We start from the raw sequence: 23,708 nt of genomic DNA, 5'->3' as shown, positions 1-23,708 counted from the left end.
AGTACACTATTAAAATTTGACCAACTCTTCTGATAGGATAATCGTAGGCATCCAGCCAATTATGTGCTTATAGTCCACTGTTTATAAATCAGTGAGTAATCCGGTATAAGAATATCAGGAATTTCAACCAATCACAGTTGCCTATCGCCACTATTTTATAGTTTTGATTTTAACTCCAATTTATCGCACCTACGTGCACTTTTTATGCAAATTCATTAGAAAAGCGCACTAAAACACATCTATAGCCTCTTTGGATCACCATTAGTTGTTTTCATTAACATATTTGGCCACAGTGCGTAAAATCGACAGGACGTAATTCTGTCATTTAGACGAAGCCGACATATTGGCAGGCTGGGACCCAAAGAGTTTAAAGGGAGAAATAAAACAGCATATTTCAATGCTGAAACTTGTATTCTCTGAAGAGGTTAGTCAGACGATGACATAACCAATCATTGGCCTTCTGACCCCAACTCGGCAAGTTCGATCCTGGCTCAGTCCGGTGGTATTTGAAGGTGCTCAAGTACGTCAGCCTTGTGTCAGTATATTTACTGGCACGTAGAACAACTCCTGCGGGACAAAATTCCGTCACCTCAGCGTCCCCGAAAAACGTTAAAAACTAGTTAGTGGGACGTTAAAAAAGGTAACATTATTATTTATTTAACTTTGCCTTTATTCGCTAAATAGTCGAAATAAATACAACACGAGCTCCAGATTCTCTCTAAATAAATTGTGGAGTGGAGTCGAATGAAGTCAGTCAATGATATATTAGAAAATGAAGTCTTAAAGAAAGTAGATGAATATTGTTACTTGGATAGTAAAATAAGTAACTGTGGTAGAAGTAATGAGGACATAACATGCAGGCTAGCACAAACAAGGAAGGCCCTTCTTAGAACAATAAATTTGCTCAACTCGAACATTGATACAGGAATTAGAAAGACGTTTCAGAAGACATTCGTCTGGAGCATGGCATTGTATGGAAGTGAAACATGGATAATAACCAGCTGAGAAAAATAGAGAATACTAGCTTTTGAAATGTGGTGTTACAGAAGAATATGAAGGTGAGATGGGTAGATCGAATCACGAATGAAGAGACAATGAATCGAGTTGGTGAGTTTGGCTAAATCTGACCAGACGAAGAGAGAGAATGATGGCACACACCTTGGACTTGTTCAGTTGATTGTAGAGGGAAGTGTAGGTGGTATAAACGGCAGGGGTAGACCAAGGTATGAATATTACAAACAGATTAGAGTAGACATAGGATGTAGTAGTTATGTAGAAACGAAAAACTCAGCACAGGATAGGGTGGCATGAAGGATAGCTACATCAAACCAGTCTATTGACTGATGACCGTAACAACAACAACAGTTTTTAAAATATCAGAAACTTGTTCCTACATGATTAGGAACTATCAACTTTTTAACTATTTAAACAACATAAAAGTGGCGTGCGGCTTTGAACTTGCATTTGGGAGATTGTGGGTTCGAACCCCACTGTCTGCAGCCCTGAAGAGCGGTTTCCGTGGTTTCTCATTTTCACACCAGGAAAATGCTGGGGCTGTACCTTAATCAAGGCCACTTCAGGCCTTTCCTATCCCATCGTCGCCATAAGACGTATCTGTGTCGGTGCAACGTAAAGGCAATTATAAAAAAAAAATGTTCGGAAGACAATATTGGTATTACGTGACCTTTACACTGCTTACGTAAATAATTTTCAGTGCTCTTGCTATGAAGACGTTGAACATTATATCGTCATATTACTGTCAACCCTAATGATGTTTATTGTCCAAAGAAGCTAAATGTCAAGGCTGCGTGTTAGTACTAATTACTAGTTCAGTTTATTGCCACTCGACATTACAGTATTAACCGTTCATTAGTGAACCTCACCGAAGGAAGTATTAAGACATCCAATGTCTGATTTCTATTTTTTGTTGTATTCACGTTTATTGAACGTTCCGTGCAACACATACACCCGGTATGTTCGTGATTCAATTGTTATCGATTATGATGGTCGACCTTGTATTTTTATGTCAAAACTACTCTAGGGGCACTTCAGTAGTCTGGTGTCCGGCTCCATGGCTAAATGGTTAGCGTGCTGCCCTTTGGTCACAGGGGTCCCGGGTTCGATACCCGGTAGGGTCTGGAACTTTAACAATAACTGGTTAATTCCGCTGTCATGGAGGCTGGGTGTATATATCGTCTACATCATCATTTCATCCTCATCACGACGTGCAGGTTGCCTACGGGAGTCAAATCAAAAGACCTGCATCTGGCGAGCCAAATTGTCCTCAGACACTCCTGGCACTAAAAGCCATACACCACTTCATTTTTTAGTAGTCTGGTCCTAAGAACGATGAAAGGTAAATAAGTACAGCATAAACTGAAGTTCCCATTACTGAAAAACGTACTGTAGAGTCTTCTCCATTTAGAAATACACTAGGTGTGCAGTGAAATTGCAAACAACCCGCTGCACAGGCCTGTGTTATATTTCACAAGTTGCTTTACGTCGCACCGACACAGATAGGTCCGGAAAGGGCTAGGAATCGGAAGAAATCGATCGTAGCCTTAATTAAGGTACAGGCCCAGCATGTGTCTGGTGTGAAAATGGGAAACACGGAAAACCATATTCAGGGATGCCGACAATGGGATTCGAACCCACTGTCTCCCGAATACTTGATATTGGCCGCACTTAATCGAATGTAGCTATCGAGCTCGGAGTGATATTTTACGATTGGGAGATTAATGTTTTATAAAATTAATGTTAAGGTTGTTATAAACCAGTCCTATAGTATCTGGATAGCGTCTCTATTTTTATCTAGAGGCCTAAGGTTCGATTCCTGGCTCATCCAAACAATCCTGATGTCGAGGTTTGGAATGGGAACCACTCAAATTCGTGAGATCTACTCAGGAGCTGACTAATATGAAAGGCAGGAAACCTGTTCGGGAAAGCCAAGCAATCGGTAAAGACGTTGTCAGGCAGACTACGTGACAGACAGTATCTGAAGGATGGATAGCATTCGTCTTGGGAGGCCCAGGTAATTAGCGGACTGTATGGATCGCGATTTATTCATACGTTTTATCCATTTTCAATAAATTAAATTTCCTTCCTCCCTATCTTCCTCCTCCCTGGCAATCTCCCAATTTATTGGGGTCGGCACTTGTATATTTGGCCCACTTTTACAGCCAGATGCCCTTCCTGACGCCAACCCTATGTGCACGGATGTTTTCACCGTTGCGTGTTTCTATGGTGGTTGGTAGTGTGGTGTATTGTATTCGGATGAGGAGATGTGTGTTATTAAGACGAACACAGACACCCAGTCCACGAGTCATAGGAATTAATATACACAGTTCAAATCCCCGGACCGGCTGGGAATCGAACTGGGGGCCTCTGAACCGAAGGCCAGTTCGCTGACTTTTCGTCAGTACCAAAATATTTCTAGAGCATTTTTTCAAACCGAAAATAATAATAATAATAATAATAAATGGTTCATGTTGTGGGTTACTGTAGTCACGTCCTAGTTCGTGAACCATGGACAACGGCTGAGTGGTGTAGTAAGTGGTCCTGACAGTTGGGATAAGAGTTGCTATGGAATGGGAGTGGGCATCTCGGAAATATTCTGAATCATGACCATCCATGAGCTCAGTCGGCTAGGACTATGCAATCCTCCGTGGTCCCTAACCCGTTAGAGGAGAGATCCTCACTTGGACTACGTGTAGGTAAGGGTAGCGTCCTGCTTCACACAATTTTTCATCGATCACGCTCAGAACATTTTAAGCAAGCCTCGAACCTATGGGAGTAACGGAGTCCCACTCCCATTTGACAGGCGAGGGACTCCTTGTAAACAACTTGGCGAACGAAATGGAATTCGATGGGGAGCTATCAATATTAATGGGGCTTATGGAAGAAATAAAGTAGAACTGGCTGAGTCAGCAAAGAGGATGAAATTGGGTGTGCTAGGAGTAAGTGATATTCGGGTAAGGGGATATAACGAGGAAGAGACAGGAGATTATAAAGTGTACTTGACGGATGTTAGAAAGAGAAGGGCAGAGTCTGGGATAGGGCTCTTTATCAGGAATACCATTGCACGCAACATAGTTTCTGTTAGACACGTAAACGAGCGAATGGTGTAGGTAGATTTGGCAGTTGGAGGAATTAGAACGAGAATTGTCTCAGTGCATTAACCAATGTGGGCGATTTCAGTGCAAGAGCTGGAAATCGAACTGAAGGATACGAAAGGGTGATTGGTAAATGTGGGGAAGATATGTAAGCTAATATGAATGGGAAGCGTTTGCTGGACTCCTGTGCTAGTATGGGATTAGCAGTTACAAATACATTCTTCAAGTATAAGGCTATTCACCGCTACACATGGGAGGGTAGGGGCACCAGGTCCATAATAGACTATCATAACCAACTTTGAATTCAGGAAATCTGTCAGGAATGTGTGGGTATTCCGGGGATTGTTGATGATAGAGATCACTATCTGATACGTAGTTAACTATCTCTAGGCCTAGGATAGAGAAAGTGAAATCTGTCTGTAGACGGATATGGGTGGAAAATCTCCAGAACGAGTAAATAAGACATAAGTACATGGATATGATTAGTGAAAAGTTCCAAATAGTGGACAGTAAGCAGCTCCAGGATATAGAAATAGAAAGAGAATGGGAGGCATACAGGGATGCTGTAGTAGAAACAGCAAGGGAATGCCTAGGAAAAACTGTGTGTAAATATGGGAAAAGGCGAACATCTTGGTGGAATGATGAAGTGAGAGCAGCTTGTAAACGTAAAAATAAGGCTTATCAGAAAGGGCTACGAACAAGGGCTGATACAGACCGGAAAATGTACATAGGTGAGAGAAACAGAGCGAAACATATAGTTGCTGAATCCAAAAAGAAGTCGTGGAAACATTTTTGTAATAACCCGGAAAGGCTAGGTCAGTCAGCAGGGAAACCTTTCTGGACAGTAATAAAGAACCTTAGGAACGGAGGGAAAAGGGATATGGACAGTGTTTTGGGTAAATCAGGTGTACTCATAATAAATCCCAATGAATCACTGGAGAGGTGGAAGGAATATTTTGAAAATCTTTTCAACGTAAAAGGGTATATTTCCTGTGATGTCACAAACAACCGAACTCGTAGGGAGGAGAACAATTATGTTCGTGAAATTACACTTGATGAAGTGTAAAGAATGGTAAATAAACCCCCTTGTCATAAAGCAGCGCGAATAGATTAAATTAGACCTGAAATGGTGAAGTGTAGTAGGAAGGCAGGGAAAAAATGGCTTCATAGCGTAAGATTAGCATGGAGTGTTAGTAAGGTACCTTCAGATTGGACGAAAGCAGTGATTGAACTTATCTATAAGCAAGGGAACAGGACAGATTGCAACAACTATCGAGGTATCTTTATCAGGCAAAGTGTCGGTGGCATCTTGGAAGGGATGGTGCGATCAGTGGTTGAGATGAAGTTGGATGAAAATCAGTGTGGTTTCAGACCACAGAATGGCTGTCAGATTTTCAGTATGCGGCAGGTAACTGAACAATGCTACGAGAAGAATAGGCAGTTATATTTATGTTTAGTAAATCTAGAGAAGGCATATGACAGAGTACCGAGGGAAAAGAAGTTCTCCGTACGGGGGGACTATGGAATTAAGGGCACATTATTAAAATCAAATGTATTTATGTTGACAATTGGGCTGCAGTGAGAATTGACAGTAGAATGAGTTCTTGGTTCAAGGTAATTACAGGGTTTAGACAAGGCTGAAATATTTCACCTTTATTGTTCACAGTTTACATGAATCATCCTGCTGAAAGGTATTAAGTGGCAGGGAGGGATTTATTTAGGTGAAAATGTAGTAAGCTATCTGGCCTATGTGATGACCTGGTCTTAATGGCAGATTGTGCCGAAAGCCTGCAATCTAATATCCTGGAACTTGAAAATAGGTCCAATGAGTATGGTATGAAAATTAGCCTTTCGAAGACTAAATTGATGTCAGTAGGTAAGAAATCCAAGAGAACTGAATGTCAGATTGGGAATACAAAGCTGGAACAGGTAGATAATTTCAAATATTTCTCCCAGGATGGTAGTATAGTAAGTGAAATTGAATCAAGGTGCAGTGAAGCTTGCAGTTGCGATGAACAGTATTCTGTAAGAAGGAAGTCAGCTCTCGAACGAAACTATTTTTACATCGGTCTGTTTTGAGACCAACTTTGCTTTATGGGAGTGAAAGCTGGGTGGTCTCAGGATATCTTATTCATAAGCTAGAAGTAACAGGCATGAAAGAAGCGAGAAAGATTGCTGGTACAAACGGGTGGGAACAATGGCAGGAGGGTGCTCGAATGAGGAAATAAAGTTAGGAATGAACTCGCAGCTGTACGCATAAACCGGCTCCGGTGGTGGGGTCATGTAAGGCGATTGTAGGAAGATAGGTTACCTAGGAAAATAATAGACTCTGTTAAGGAGGGTAAGACGGGCAGAGGGGGACCAAGACAACGATGGTTAGACTCAGTTTCCAACGATTTAAAGATAAGAGGTAGAGAACTAAAAAAGGCCACAGAACTAGTTACAAATAGAAGATCATGACGGCGATTAATAAATTCACAGAGGCTTGCAGACTGAACGCTGAAAGGCATAATAGTCTATAATGACGATGTATGTAATAATAATAATAATAATAATAATAATAATAATAATAATAATAATAATAATATAAGGTTAAAGTTCTACGGTTTCCAGAGAAGATACGGTGCCGAAATTTCTTCCTGCAGGAGAGATAGGCTTATTTGAGCACCTTCAAATACCACCCGACTGAGCCGGGATCGAACCCGTTGAAATAAATTAAACAAATAAATAAATAAATAAAATCAATACTGATATGCATTTAGGGCAGTCCCTCAGGTGGCAGAATCCCTATCTGTGGTTTTCCTAGCTTTTTCTTAAATGATTTCAAAGAAATTGGAAATTTATTGAACATTTCCTTTGGTAAGTTATTCCAATCCCTAACTCCCCTTCCTATAAATGAATATTTGCCCCAATCTGTCCTCTTGAATTCCAGCTTTATCTTCATATTGTGATCTTTCCTACTTTTAAGACGCCACTCAAACTTATTCGTCTACTAATGTCATTCCACGCCATCTCTACACTGTCAGGTCGGAACATACCACTTAGTCGAGCAGCTCATCACCTTCCTCCCAAGTCTTCCTAGCCCAAACTTTTCAACATTTTTCTAATGCTACTCCTTTGTCGGAAATCACCCAGAACAAATCGAGCTGCTTTTCTTTAGATTTTTTCCAGTTCTTGAATCAAGTAATCCTGGTAAGGGTCCCATACACTAGTTGGGGTCTTACCAGAGACTTACATGCCCTCTCGTTTACATCCTTACTACAACCCCTAAACACCCTCATAACAATGTGGAGAGATCTGTACGATCGATCGATCGATACCGTGTGCGTGCTCAGTTGTTATGTGCCAACATAGCTGAACAAAAGGTTATTTGTGGCCTATTTCTTTGACATGGCTGCCGTACGATATGATAAGAGACAGCTTCGGAGAGCTGATGAATAAAAGCAACATGCCGCTTGTTCAAGCTGAGAGCATACGAGAACAGAAAGTAGCATAACCTCCTCCTACGACCTAAAAACGAATCTGATGGTTGCGTGCAGGATGAAGGAGGTCACTGATCACAATACAGTCAGACCTAAGCAGGGCACGATGCAAATTTTCTGATGTGCTCGGCAACACTAATGAATTACTTGTTTATGTTCCTGGATGACGGAGCGAATTGGCTGTTGCGGTTAACTTGCATTCAGGAGCTGGTAGGTTCGAACCCCACAATCGGTAGCCTCAGATGGCTTCCCAGTTTTACACCAGGAAACTATCTTAATTAAAGCCACGACCACTCCATTCCTTTCCAATTCCAACGTCACCGCAAACCTGAGTTAGTGCGACATTTAAATAACTAGTACCAAGCAAGTGACTCTGCGGCTTGGGTCACGTAGCTGTATGCTTGCATTTGGGAGGTAGTGGGTTCGAACCCCACTGTTGGCAGCCCTGAATATGGTTTTCCGTGGCTTCCCATTTTTGCACCAGGCAAATGCTGGGATTGTTCCTTAATTAGGCCACGTCCGCTTTCTTCCCACGCCTAGCCCTTCTCTATCCCATCGCCATAAGACCTTTCTTGTGTCGGTGCGATGTAAAGCAGATTGTAAAAGAAAAGAAAAAATAGCAAAAATGAAAATAACTATGTCTTAAGTCGTGGCGGAGTCTCAAGTCGAAACTGAGGCAACTAAGCGGGAAACTATATAACAACAAAACTGCTAGCCGAGCAGCGAGGCTTCGGCGGCAGAGCGCTTCCTTTCTGAGCGCTTTCGATCACAGCTCTGTTCGGTGGTATTTTAAGATACTCATAAAAGTCACCTTCTTGTCGATAGATTTACCAGCACGTAGGAGAACTCCTAAAGGACACGATTCCAGCACCTCCGAAAACCATAAATGTAGTTAATGGGATGTAAAAACCAATATTATTATTATTATTATTATTATTATTATCCTAGCTCCAGACTCGGCTTCATCAAGTAACACTTCTGGAAAATATTAGGAAAAAGTATTTCAAGCTCGAGGGACATAGTCAAGTCCTAGTCCTACATAATTTCCCAGACAAATCTAAAGTTATTAGTATCAATAAAAGAGAAATAAAAGAAGGGCTCATTACAGCCGAAGAAGATACGGGAAGTAAGTGCATTTCAAGGAATAAATGTGTCAAATACTTAGGGGTAAATTATGCAGAGATACAACACAGTTCAAAAAATTAGGGGAACATGTTTTTGAACGTATACCATGCTCACACCCAGGTATATTACCAACTTAACCTTTATTCCTTACCCTTGAAGTATACAAAAGAACATCGATGGATTCGCGTTCATTTTCAGAACACAAACGGAAATGTCGAAATAGCGGCGAAATCAAAGTGATATCATTCCTCCAGACTGGAATTTTAACACATATGGAGAGCTTCGGTATGGTGATGTCCTCCACGAGCATTTATCACAGCTTGACACCTACGTGGCATAATCCGCATAAGTCGACGGACGCCGTATCAGGTTCCGTTCTTCAATGAGAGCCTGTTCGAGGTCTTGGAGAGTCTGTGTTGGAACAGGACGCCCACGAACACTTCTGTCAAGCCTATCCCACACATGCTTCATGGGATTAAGGTCGGGACACACTGCTGGTCATTCCATCTCTTGAATGTCCAGTTCTCGCAAGACAGCTCTGGTGATGCGCGCTACATGAGCCCAGGCATTGTCGTGCATAAGTACGAATTCAGGGCCAACACCGTATGCAGCAACCAACACATGCTGTAACAGTATCTGCTCGATGTACCCCGCAGCGATAAGATTACCATGGACGACGACAAGATCCGTACGGCCATCAATACTGAAGCCACCCCACAACATCACACAACCTTGCCCGAATCGGTCGCCTTCCTGGACAACATTTGGCATGTACTGCTCACCCCGACGTCTCCATACACGTTGACGTCCATCACGCTGTGTCAGGGGAAATCTGGACTCGTCTGTGAACAACACAGGTCTACACTGGATAAGTGGCTCGTTGACGTGGGTACGGGCAAACAGAAGGCGAGCTGCGCGATGTTGCTGCGTTAAACGGGGCACTCGACCAGGACGTCTGGGTCGTAAGGACACTTCTCTTAACCTGTTCCTTACTGTCTGATCAGACACCGTGACTTCAGTGACCCTCCTGAGTTCTTGTTGCAGTTCTCTGGCAGTTGCTGAATGACGCCGCAACGCACAGTTGGTCAGATATCGGTCATCCTGTAGCGTTGTCATGCGTCCACAACCTTGTCCAACCCTCCTTGTGAACTGGCCTGGCTCACTGTAGCGATTCCACAAGCGTTGAATAACTGACGGAGAGACATTGAGATCCACAACAACACGATGAAAATTCCATCCTTAATGGATCAAAGTGACCTCCCTTACGACTTGAACCTCGTTAAGACGTCTCATGGGATGTGCTGGTTTACGTGCAACATGCTCAAATGACCGCAGTAGTCTGTGTACCTCACAACGACACACGGACGCATCGCTATTCACTTTGTTTTGAGGGGTCACCTCACAGTTTAATGCATGGCTACGCATACAGATGGAGTGTAACTTAGATTTGACATGCCCTGAGGAGCTAAGGTCTTAAGGTATGCTGTACGACCATTGGAAACCCCCTGTACCAAATTAACGGTCAAAAAATTTCCCTAATTTTTTTTTAACTGTGTACGTTATTCGATACCAAGAAGACAATGGCACTCCTTCAGTAGAAACTCGCCTCCTTATCATCCTGCCCCCGGCTTCATCCAGATCAGAAACGTTTAATTATAAATTTTTCAGTTTGTCCTATGTTGAGTTACCAGTTTCTGTGGATTCCTGCAGGAAAAATATCACGGCGGTTCTTGGAAGATAGCTGATAAACTTGTTAAGAGTACACTAAAGGCAATCTTATCCCTTCCTAATAACACTCCGGATTCTATGATTTACTCAGATAAGCGGTGTGAAGTGTTAGGTGTTTTTAGAACCAGCTTGAAAGCGTTGCTTCAGCGTATAAACAGCTGCAACATTCTGAAACGGGAGGGGAACCATTATATTGAAACCACTAGAAATTTAGACTAAGAAATTAACAGGTGCTTAACTGAACTAAACGAAAATGATAAAACTCAGGATATGAAAAACAGGCACGGTGAGTATGACACAAAGAAACTCAGAAATAAATTACGAGAATCTGAATTTGACAAATGGTGCCAGCAGTTTGCAGGAGGGAGCTCCTTGTACATACACACACTCCCTGACCTTTGCTTCTCACGTCTTAGTTCCTGTGCCTTCGGTGAAGCTGTTCGAAACACCAAACTTTATCACATCAGGTCGTCCACAGAGCATTCGCTCCGTGAGAAAGGATTTCAAGTGCATGGGGAAGCCCATAGCATAAAGAGTAAATGGCGGCACAAGAAGGATAAACATGATCGCCATCAAAGGGAAAGAAAGGTTATATGAGGCCCCACAGTAAGACTTGAAACGCACTCTGACCAACCAGACGAAGTATACAGAGAAGAGAAGTATATCTACTTGCCTACAGTATCGTATTATACGCATAAATACGAGCTGGACAACGTAGAATTGAGGATCTTCGCATCGGTGAGAGAGGGACAGTCCCTAAGACGACGATACAGCTGATAAAGACTTTCAGCATCAGGACCAAGGAGTTCATCGACTGAGGTTTGAAAGTGCTCAGGGAAAGAAATGTTCTTTCTTTTTTTTTTTTTTTTTTCAATTTGCTTTACGTCGCACCGACACAGATAGGTCTTATGGCGACGATGGGATAAGAAGGGCCTAGGAATGGGAAGCATGCGGTCGTGGCCCTAATTAAGGTACAGCCCCGGCATTTGCCTGGTGTGAAAATGGGAAACCACGGGAAACCATCTTCAGGACTGCCGACAGTGGGATTCGAGCCCACTATTTCCAGGATGCAAGGTCACAGCTGCGCGCCCCTAATCGTATGGCCAACTCGCCCGGTGTTCTGATACTCAGACACCACTTGTATTCTCCGGACTGAGATCATGGACTTATAATTTACGTTTAATTTATTTAGTTTTTCATGAAGTTGTTTTAGTTTATTTCTGTCTTAGGCAGCCTCCAAGTGGAGGAATATTTTAATAATGATGATGATAATAATAATAATAATAATAATAATAATAATAATAATAATAATAATAATGCTCAGATCCTATAAAAAACAAAGGTTAACAGAAAGTTCCTATACACAGCAGTTCACATTCATAATAACCGCTGAAGCATCAGGTTCCTAAAAATAAACAAATTTTAACCGCTTTTCGATTCAATATAAACAGAAATTCAAGGTATATAAGCCAAATTTATTGAAATATGATTTGTTGAAGGAGGGAAGTACACCTTATGCTAGCTTAAATGTAGTAACATTCAAATTGTTGTAGTTCAACAACTGCAAATACCACTTTGAAAATGTTCATGCTTAAAATAAATGCATTACCATTTACGAAATAATGTTCAGATTTTTAAAAATTCTTGTTAAAATTATCAAACATGCATATTAATTTTAATAGCAATGTTATTGGCTACTTTTAACGGTTTTCGTAAACGCCGATTTGCCGGAAATTTGACCCACACGAGTTCTTTTACGTGTCAGTAAATCTACCGACAAGAGACTGACGTATTTGAGCACCTTCAAATACCACAGTACTGAGTCAGGATCGAACCTGCCAAATTGAGTTCAGAAGGCCAGCACCTCAACCGTCTGAGCCACTCAGCCCGGCCATATTAATTTTTGCAGTTAAATGAGATTTGGATTACAAATACAACAATTCATTGAATATTTACAAGATTCGTTTGCTGAAATCTTTGAAAGGCGTATTTGAACAATATACTCAAGAATTTCGAAGATATCGCTTCACAAAACGTGTTTTTCTTAATTATTCCTTGAAAATAACTTTTTACATTTTTGCGTAAAGTTATTTTTAGGAGGTGAATTACTTGTGTAAAAGAAAGAAGCTTAGATCATTGAATTTATCCAAAAATGGAAAATTTCATGCAAATGTCTTCTGAAGGTACTCAAACACGTCAGTCTCGGTAGATTCACTCGCTCGTAAAAGAATTCCTACGGGACTAAATTCCGGCACTTCGGTGTCTCCGAAACCCGTACATGTAGTTAGTGGGACGTAAAGGTAATATTATTTATTATTATTATTATTATTATTATTATTATTATTATTATTATTATTGTGCAAATGTCTTCAATAATTTTTTAATTACGTTGAAAATCATTTGTAAAATGGAAATTGCGGAGAATAAGCATATGCCAGAGTAGATTTTGATATGCCACGTGCTGTTGCAGACGCTGCCAACAATTCGAGTTCCCCACCATTGCTGGACTACACGGAGTTCTACAACTCGTCCTTGGACCACATGGACCTCATGCAGGACTACTTCAATTGGCAAAGCCCTCAGAGGCAAGGCCAGTTCGCTTACTGCCAGTACCCTTTCATCCTAAGCATCGTGGCCAAGAGAATAATTCTCACCAAGGTAAATGAACTCAGTAAGAAACAGTGAGCCCAGTGAGGTGCGTAAGTTGCTCGCAATTGCAGGGAGCTGAGAAAGTGGGAGCAGTACATCTACTGCCAATACTGATAATTCCAGGAAATGCACAAGTACATATTGTTTTTCTAGTGAACGTCATACTAACAACCGAAATTAAATGGTGTATGGCTTTTAGTGCCGGGAGTGTCCGAGGATATGTTCGGCTCGCCAAGTGCAGGTCTTTCCATTTGACGCCCGTAGGAGACCTGCGCGTCGTGATAAGAATGAAATTATGATGAAGAAGACACATAAACCCAGCCCCCGTGCCAGAGAATTAACCAATGATGGTTAAAATTCCCGACCCTGCCGGGAATCTAACCCGGGACCCCTGTGACCAAAAGCCAGCACGCTAACCATTTAGCCATGGAGCCGGACTACTAACAATCGAAGGTTTCCGTCGATGCAAGAATAGGAAATGTTTCGGATTAGGAAGATTGTGACCGTGGCCTAAGTTAAGGTATAGTCCCGGAATTAACCTAGTGTGAAAGTGGGAAACCACGTAAAACCATCCTCAGGCTAACGACAGTGGTATTCGAACCCACCATCTCCCGAATACAAGCTCACAGCTACCCGACTGAGGTTACCAACTCACTCGGTGACGCAAGTTCAGCTGTAGAGTGGTGGTGGTGGTGGTGGTGGTGGTGGTGGTGGTGGTGGTAGTGGTGGTGGTGGTGGTGGTGGTGGTGGTGGTGATTATTGTTTTAAGAGGAAGTACAATTGGGCAATCATCCTCTAATAACACTAATCAGAAGGGGGAAAAGGAAAAGGTCGGACACTTCGATGAATGAAAGTATCGGCAAAAGGAAGGGCCATGATGGGTGTAAAAATGAAAGACTTCCTAGGCTTCGCAAACTTAATACGTCAGGGTCAGAAGAGAACACGGTTAAACCAAGAGTAGTCGGAGAGATGAAGGTGAAAAGCCTGGCACAAGTGGAAGCAATGCTTAACTCAGCCAAGAGGACCGTGGTTGCCAACCCACGCCCCCATGTTGAGAGTCCCTGATCTCCCGTTTAGTCACTTCTTACGGCAAGCAGGGGATTCCACTCTCAACCCCGCTCTAGCTCTAGAAAGCAACCTCAGATGATAATAACCACGTCGTTCTACCCCTTAAAACAACAAGTGCCACTATCATTGCTCAGATAATTCAGTTACATGGCTGAGTGGTCAATGTTGTGATCTTAGAGCCTTGAGGCCTCTGGTCCGATTCCAGGCTAGGCCGTGAAATTTTAATCCGAAACGGTTAATTTCGTAGATTCGGAGAGTGTTCGTGCAGTCCCCAGCAGCCGTGCAAATCACACAAAACCATCCTCCACCATATTAACACGCAGTTTCCCATACACGACAGACGCCGTCCACCCTCATCGGAGGGTTTGCCTGATAGCCACGTTATTATTATTATTATTATTATTATTATTATTATTATTATTATTATTATTAAATCACCGCACTAGTCAACTCCCAGTTGAGGATGATTGACGACTAACAGCTGTTGAATTGTATTATCGTTGGAACGTTGAAATGTGCCAAATATTAGATGTGTGATGAGGGATTTTTCAGACCTTGAAGATAGTAGTTCATTTCAGATAGCCATCCCATGCCTAATATCTAAATACTTAGGGTCAGAGGAAGAAAAAACAGAGGTCAAATTTTTGTCATAATCGAGTTAACGATAATACATACTTAGCATTGGACCAAATTGAATTCAGTTTGCTATTATTTCGAATTTCACTTATTCAAAGCATACGATTTTGTAAATTTTTATTTTGTTTATGTAGTAACGTTCTGACTTTAGAATTTAGTTTTTCTGACTTCTGAAGGAAATTAATAATTTCTCTGATATTTTTCCTGACCTTCATATGAGGGCATATAGCAGTGGCGGGTGGTGGTATCTGAAGCTGGGTGTTGCACCAAACTTTTCAATGTTGCATTTTTAAATGAGAAGCTTACAGAAATAACAAGAAACTCTAGTATCCTTAAGTAATGAACTACATTCATATTAAAATTTAAATATTTCCCGCAATTAAAACACAGGAAATAAGAGGCTAATTTTACAATATAAGTTCACTTATTCTTACCTCACTTGAATTAAAAATTTGCTCTCCTGTTTTTCATTGATGCAACCTTGTCAGTCACCCGTTGATTGAAATCTGCGATTTCCATCACCAGATCTATTTCTATGGAACATTGGCAAGGCCAACAATCTTTCCTAGGTCATTCCTTAAGAAAGTGTTTATTCTCTTCAAAGTAGAAAAACATATTTCTGCTTCGATAGACGTCATGGGATTGTAACAATTAACTTCAACAGTTTCAAGCACTCAGTGAACGTCCTCTCTAGGGTGTTAGTTATTATAAACTCTGCTAGATTAACAGCACCCGACAAAGATCTGAAGAATTTTTGTGCTAAATAGATAGAAGATAGTTCATGGCGTAGTTTCAGTTTGTCCAAAAACGTATACACTGAACACACTGTCTGTAAGATACCTTCAGGGAACTTGGAACAGTACAAGGCGAACTTCTCTGGAGGAAACAATGATGAAGCTACAAGATGAGCTGAGAAGCTAAAATGATCTTTAGCCTGAAAAATTATCACATTGTATACTTCCCTTGTTTCTCTTTTCCATTCAGTTTTGTCCAATTTCTGTTTCTTCAATGAGTAGTCGGTAGGTTCATTACCACTCGTGAGGTCAATTTCTTCTCGGATCTTGGAGATATTTACTTCAAATGCTGAAACGACCTTAGGTGCAGAACTGGCATCAGTGTCTCCGTGCTGTATCTGACCGAAGAGAGCTTCGACTAGTGGCATGACTTTGCGGAAGAATTCCAGCCAATAATTAAAACTACAACTGGAAGGAACTTTTTATGACCAAGAGCTTGACGAATTAGTCACATTCCAATATCTGGTTCATACACTCAATAATGTCTTCCTTGCAGTCATAAACTGTGTTTACGTATCTGATTGAAAATTCACCCTAGTAGGACTAGCCCGTGGCAAACATTTTCTCACCACCTCGTCAAGTATCGCGGTCCGCTGTGGGCTGTTGGAGAAGAATGCACAAATTCCTTGCAAAGTTAAAAAAAAATATATTTTCACATTGCTGTTGATTGGTTCCGCCTTGCTCATTACAAACTTGGGCATAGTAATGCACATATTCTGTGTTGCGTCAGGATTCTTTTACAATAGCTTGTACCCCACCAGAGGAACCAGTCATAATGATGCCCCGTCATATGTCTGTGCAATTAATTTTGGGGGAGTTTCATTTACTTTTTGTTTCTTTAATTCTTCCAATAAATACGCAGCTAATGTCTGTGCGTCATGATTTTCTGGAGACAGAGAACTCCAGAACCTTTCTATTGGTTTGCCTCATACTACGTAACGATACAAAACAGCCATCTGGAATATATTCCAAATCTCATTGGTTTCATCTGCTATAACAGCTAAACATTCTAATTCCCTTATTTGTTTTGATATTTCTTCTTGACATAACTCCAACATAATCTGTAAAAGTTAATTTTGGATTGTTTTGAATGTTCCTTTGAAAACAGTTGCCTTTTCCAAATGGCCTTGTTAGCACGGCATCCAAGTCAGCGCTAAAATTAATTAGTTCTCTGAAAGCACCTGGATTTGATGTTGATTCAATTTCATTATGCCTCCTTAAAGCCAGTTCAAAAGAACCGCAGAAATGAATATAGTTTATTAAAATATTTAACACATACCTGTTAAGTTGCCCACTTCTGAGACGGAGATATGAAGAGAGATACTTGGCAACAAACGAAGAGTACAGAAATTTAATAATGAAACGAAAACTCGATATTTGGAAAGAATTCTGCTCATTTCCAACAAAAACAAATTCATGGGGCTTATTTATAGACTATCTCAGAAACCTATAAATTTAAACAATAACCTTTCCTCCATCGAGACTGAAAATGGTTTCAAAAGTTCCTTTTCCAATACTGTCTCTGCCTTGATCAACGCTTTCTTATCGGAAGAAGCGGAAGATACGGTCTTACAAAGAACAGTTAGAACTTTCTCTGAGGATGCTCCAAATTCAGAAGATGATGAACCATTCTCACAACAGGCAGTTGAGCGTATTATCCTTCTACAAAATGGCAGGAAAGCTCCAGGTTGGGACGGTATATCAACCAATATTATCAAAAACATTCACCTTTGTTTCCCATCCTTGTTTCTATGGCTACGGAAAACAGTCTTTATACTGAGAATTAGGATACGGTAATGAAATCAGAAAAATGATTTAAGGTATCTGAACTTGACCAAAAAGTAAACCAAATTGAAAATAATGGTGCAAATGATCATTCAGAAGCTTTATTCCTGTTAGAACAGACTGAATCTTATGGGAAGAAAAAGTGAAACGACGCTAAAAATTTGCGTCCCCTGGCATAGGAAAGCACCCACCGGCTACAGATTTGAGATCCTTGCACTGCCTAACTGTACCACATCAGAAGATGCTGAAAAATTATATAAGATTTTCTAATGGCGGAACGGGCATAACATCGCTCTCCAAACAGCGGCTTCAATACGAACGTCGCAACATCAGATGTGTGGAGGAAAAGGTAGGATAGCTGATAATTTCTAAGATGGTGATTAAACCCAAAGTTATTTATGAGCACAAACTCGATCAGTTTATCGGATACACTGGGGCAGAATTAGAGAAAACGGGAAGTGACAAACTCGCTAATAGACTTCTCTGTTTCTTTCGTGAATTACTTATTTCGTTTAACCAAAGTGTAAGAAATACACTGACTGACAGAGCAAATGCAACACCAAGAAGGAGTGGTCAGAACTTTATGCCAATTGCAGGGTAGACTGACGTCACTGAGGTATGCTCATGGTGTGAAATGCGCCGCTGTGCTGCACACGTAGCGAACGATAAATGGGACACGGCGTTGGCGAATGGCCCACTTCGTACCGTGATTTCTCAGCCGACAGTCATTGTAGAACGTGTTGTCGTGTGCCACAGGACACGTGTATAGCTAAGAATGCCAGGCCGCTGTCAACGGAGGCATTTCCAGCAGACAGACGACTTTACGAGGGGTATGGTGATCGGGCTGAGAAGGGCAGGTTGGTCGCTTCGTCAAATCGCAGCCGATACCCATAGGGTGCAGCGCCTGTGGCGAAGATGGTTGGCGCAGGGACATGTGGCACATGCGAGGGGTCCAGGCGCAGCCCGAGTGACGTCAGCACGCGAAGATCGGCGCATCCGTCGCCAAGCGGTGGCAGCCCCGCACGCCACGTCAACCGTCATTCTTCAGCATGTGCAAGACACCCTGGCTGTTCCAATATCGACCAGAACAATTTCCCGTCGATTGGTTGAAGGAGGCCTGCACTCCCGGCGTCCGCTCAGAAGACTACCATTGACTCCACAGCATAGACGTGCACGCCTGGCATGGTACCGGGCTAGAGCGACTTGGATGAGGGAATGGCGGAACGTCGTGTTCTCCGATGAGTCACGCTTCTGTTCTGTCAGTGATAGTCACCGCAGACGAGTGTGGCGTCGGCGTGGAGAAAGGTCAAATCCGGCAGTAACTGTGGAGCGCCCTACCGCTAGACAACGCGGCATCATGGTTTGGGGCGCTATTGCGTATGATTCCACGTCACCTCTAGTGCGTATTCAAGGCACGTTAAATGCCCACCGCTACGTGCAGCATGTGCTGCGGCCGGTGGCACTCCCGTACCTTCAGGGGCTGCCCAATGCTCTGTTTCAGCAGGATAATGCCCGCCCACACACTGCTCGCATCTCCCAACAGGCTCTACGAGGTGTACAGATGCTTCCGTGGCCAGCGTACTCTCCGGATCTCTCACCAATCGAACACGTGTGGGATCTCATTGGACGCCGTTTGCAAACTCTGCCCCAGCCTCGTACGGACGACCAACTGTGGCAAATGGTTGACAGAGAATGGAGAACCATCCCTCAGGACACCATCCGCACTCTTATTAACTCTGTACCTCGACGTGTTTCTGCGTGCATCGCCGCTCGCGGTGGTCCTACATCCTACTGAGTCGATGCCGTGCGCATTGTGTAACCTGCATATCGGTTTGAAATAAACATCAATTATTCGTCCGTGCCGTCTCTGTTTTTCCCCAACTTTCATCCCTTTCGAACCACTCCTTCTTGGTGTTGCATTTGCTCTGTCAGTCAGTGTACGTTGTAGAAAGTAAGTCATACAACAGCTCTTGGTCTACTTTTTTATCTCGCATCTGTTTGGTGTCTTCTGAAATTGCTAGTTTTAATGAATTTTTATAGGTTTTCGTACTGGAACGTGTTTGCAATGAGCGGGCGAGACAGCTCAGTAAAGAGAACTCTAGCGGCGCTTGTCAGAAGTATCTCGAGGCCGAGTCTAGTATGCTGTATTTTCCAGCCTTAGGCTTCGATCACATTGGAGGCACGCTTGTGCAAGTAATTTGGTGGCGCGCGCGTGCGCAAGCGTGCACATATAAACAACATCTGCAGGAGAGCGACAGAAACAAGTGATGACTTGTCCATCGCTGCTCACACTGCCCGCCACAAGCAAGTGCACGCTTGCGCAAGCTTGTTCCGACTCCACTTCGAAACAAAAATATTTGTTTCGTAGTTGCAAGCGTGCGTGATCTCAGTTGATTTCCGACCATCGAGGCTTCTCTTCTGGTGATACACACTTTCGGAAATTAGATTGCTTCCTTATTTGTAGGTGTGATTTTGTCCAGTATATAGTAGAAAGTGTCTGGTATCATTCTGAAATATTCAAAAAACTTATCAGGCTAAGCAAAACGTTGAATATTCGTGCATACTCTCCATCTTCCTCTATATCCAAAAAAATACTCGTTAACCCACTCTTCCCTGATTTCCTGCTCATCCAAAAATAAAAACTTTAAAACGTAATTTTCCAAAACAATGTTCTCATCGCCTGACATCTCCATTTCGACTGACCTGTTTATAATAATTAACTTGCATCTGCTTGCATTTAGTGTGAGCACACTGCTGTTCACGCCAGCTTGCGCACGCGCGCGCTACCAAATTACTTGCACAAGCGTGCCTCCAATGTGATCGAAGCCTTATGTATCTCGTAGGCAACGGTTTGTGCAACCCACTCCAATCTCTCAAACAAGTTTTAAATTCGAATCTGGGCCAGCTAGTCAGAAGCTACAGGACCACTACGGAATATTATGTTTCACTTACTGTATGGCTGCCATAGTATAGAAGCTTCTGAGATATGAGTGATGCTGAGTGATTATATTCAGGGCGCGATCAGTATCCGCTGATGCAGTGAAAGGTATTATTCTTAGGGTTATAAGTACGGAAATAGTATTTTCTGCCTCTGTGAAGAAACCAATTGTAAATACCCCACTCCTGTTCTTGATCGAAGTGCCTCATTACAGTACTGTCGTTAGCTTCTTGAGTTTCCATATACGATTTGCTTTATGGCAACGGTGGGATAGGAAAGGACTAGGAACGAGAAGGAAGTGACCGTGGCCCTAACACTTGCCTGGGGTGAAAATAGGAAACCACGGAAAAACACCTTCAGGACTGCCAACAGTGGGGTTCGAACCCACCATCTCCCGAAGGCAAGCTCACAGCGGCGCGACCCTAACCTCATGGCCATCTCGCTCGGTAGTTTCCATATAACCTATGGAGGAGCTTTTCGGTGATCCTACCAGCTTACAGGCTGTTTTCATAAGTACATACATATCCTATACATGGTCGCTCATACAGCTAAATATTCTACGGACAATGAAATCCTTTACCTTCTAGACACTTCGCGGGCTTGTACAGAGATGACTTTATTTGATGTACCTATAATAATGTTATTGGCTTTACGTCCCACTAACTACTTTATTTATGGTTTTCGGAGACGCCAACGTTGGAATTTAGTCCCACAGGATTTGTTTTACATGCAAGTAAATCTACTGAATTAGGATGACTTATTTGAACACCTTCAAATATCACCGGACTGAGCCAGGATCGAACCTGCCAAGTTGGGTTCAGAGGGGCAACACTTCAACCGTCTGAGTTTGTATCCTTCCTTTCTTTCTTTCTTCCTTCCTTCCTGAAAATAGGAATGCAGGAGGTTAAATCACCGTATATTTCTCTGTTCGCAGGACTCGGAGCAGCAGATGATCTTGACAGCTCGACGCTCTCTCGTGGCCAAAGTAGCGAGGCACCAGGCCCCACAGATTGACATTTTCTTCCTTAACATCATGGTTCGACGGTCGAATCTGGTATCAGACTCGCTCAACGAGGTGAGTGATGTTAGAATATTATATAGTACTTCATCTTACTCCAGAGGCAAATTTATTTATTTATTTATTTATTTATTTATTTATTTATTTATTTATTTATTTATTTATTTATTTATTTATTTATTTATTTATTTATTTATTTATTTATTTATTTATTTATTTATTTATTTATTTATTTATTTATTTATTTATTTATTTATTTATTTATTTATTTATTTATTTATTTATTTATTTATTTATTTATTTATTTATTTATTTATTTATTTATTTATTTATTTATTTATTTATTTATTTATTTATTTATTTATTTATTTATTTATTTATTTATTTATTTATTTATTTATTTATTTATTTATTTATTTATTTATTTATTTATTTATTTATTTATTTATTTATTTATTTATTTATTTATTTATTTATTTATTTATTTATTTATTTATTTATTTATTTATTTATTTATTTATTTATTTATTTATTTATTTATTTATTTATTTATTTATTTATTTATTTATTTATTTATTTATTTATTTATTTATTTATTTATTTATTTATTTATTTATTTATTTATTTATTTATTTATTTATTTATTTATTTATTTATTTATTTATTTATTTATTTATTTATTTATTTATTTATTTATTTATTTATTTATTTATTTATTTATTTATTTATTTATTTATTTATTTATTTATTTATTTATTTATTTATTTATTTATTTATTTATTTATTTATTTATTTATTTATTTATTTATTTATTTATTTATTTATTTATTTATTTATTTATTTATTTATTTATTTATTTATTGTGTGGCTTTTAGTGCCAGGAATGTTCGAGGACATGTGCTGCTCGCTTGATGCAGGTCTAATTGACGCCTACGTACGACCTGCGCGTCTGGGTGTGAGGTGAGGTGAGGTAGGGAGAGAGTGAAACCAGGTGTCGGAACATAGCCAAATGCTGTCGAGTAATACCAAGGGGCCTGTTCATGGCCTCAAGTTCCTATCCGACGGACCAATCACCACCAACAACGCCATATGCCCTCACTCCATATGAACACTGCGGAAAGGTGTTGAACTGAATCCAGGCTTCTGGTACATAATCTAGTGATTAGAAATTGTATACCACCACCCCTCCTTACATTTTGATGGTGATTTTTTCTACCAACAGTACTCGAAGCGGGTAACGACACGTCAGACCATAGACACTTGACGCCTTAATGATCGTGGCCTTTAGGTGGGCGAGGAAACAAGTTATAACTAGCTCTAGGATGACTCGCTCCTCTTTTATCAAGTTTTGATTGTATTTCACACTTTCTTATCATAATCATGGCTTGTAGTAGAGTTTTGGCTTACGGAGAATTTGCTTGCTTCCAGATCGCCAACAAGCAGAAGGACTTGAAGAAGAAACTGAAAGTGTCATTTGTGGGTGAGCCAGGCCTAGATATGGGCGGGCTTACCAAGGAATGGTTCCTCCTCCTCATCCGGCAGATCTTCCACCCGGACTACGGCATGTTCGTGTACCACCCGCACTCGCGCTGCTACTGGTTCAGTACAGACCAGGATGGTAACCTTAGGGAGTACAACCTCATAGGTGTACTCATGGGACTTGCCGTCTACAACTCTATCATCCTCGACCTACACTTCCCCTCCATCTGCTACCGCAAGCTGCTTTCTCCACCCGTCGTGCCGGCCGTCGACACTGCGGGCGTCGGTGTCGTCAAGACACTCACCCTCGATGACCTCGCCGAGATCATGCCGGTAAGACAGCGCAACTTATAACGTGTATGCCGTTCTAATCTACACCATCAGCCGTCTGAGCTAGAATGTACAACTTACTATTTGTATGTACAGTCACTCAGAAAAAAATGAGCGCATGGTATCTCTAGTACATTCTTCCCAGAAACAATTGCACCTACAGATACAATGTTTGTTTGAGTATTCACATGGTTTTATATACATGGTAGGTGACTTATAATTTTGATAACAATTTAAGTTTGATAAAATATTAAACACGAAAGATATACAATACTCTTTTTTTTCTTTTTTGTGATTGACTAAACAGGTAGGCCTATATTATTAATCATAATTTTGTTCAGCTTCTGCCTTATTATTTGTTTTTGTCTGTTTGTTTGTTTCTTTATAATATGAAATGGGCAGAAAATGCTTTGTTGAAACTCAGCAAATATGAAATGGGCAGAAAATGCTTTGTTGAAACTCAGCAAATATTTTACAATTGTGTTAACTTAGATGGTGATAGTGCTGGTGATTATTATTTTAACTGGACAACCAACCTCTGTTAATACTAATCAGAAGTAAAAT

At 41.0% G+C, this 23,708-nt stretch overlaps 2 protein-coding genes across 2 annotated transcripts in view; one reads left to right on the top strand and one right to left on the bottom strand.

Moving 5' to 3' along the window:
• Nucleotides 1–23,708, top strand: part of LOC136857112 (probable E3 ubiquitin-protein ligase HECTD2) — a 236,724-nt gene that overhangs the window by 168,332 nt on the left and 44,684 nt on the right. Inside the window, exons 12-14 of the mRNA XM_068225060.1 lie at nt 12,918–13,105; nt 21,252–21,392; nt 22,764–23,147. Coding sequence (XP_068081161.1) covers nt 12,918–13,105; nt 21,252–21,392; nt 22,764–23,147 — 713 coding nt within the window. The remainder of the gene's footprint in view (nt 1–12,917; nt 13,106–21,251; nt 21,393–22,763; nt 23,148–23,708) is intronic.
• The window catches only part of LOC136857113 (heat shock 70 kDa protein 12A), a 560,524-nt gene that overhangs the window by 522,425 nt on the left and 14,391 nt on the right, over nt 1–23,708 (bottom strand). The window lies entirely within an intron of this gene.

The sequence above is a fragment of the Anabrus simplex genome, chromosome 1 (genome assembly GCF_040414725.1).
Source record: "Anabrus simplex isolate iqAnaSimp1 chromosome 1, ASM4041472v1, whole genome shotgun sequence".
Lineage (NCBI taxonomy): Eukaryota > Metazoa > Arthropoda > Insecta > Orthoptera > Tettigoniidae > Anabrus > Anabrus simplex.
This window is presented reverse-complemented; position numbering and strand designations above follow the sequence as displayed.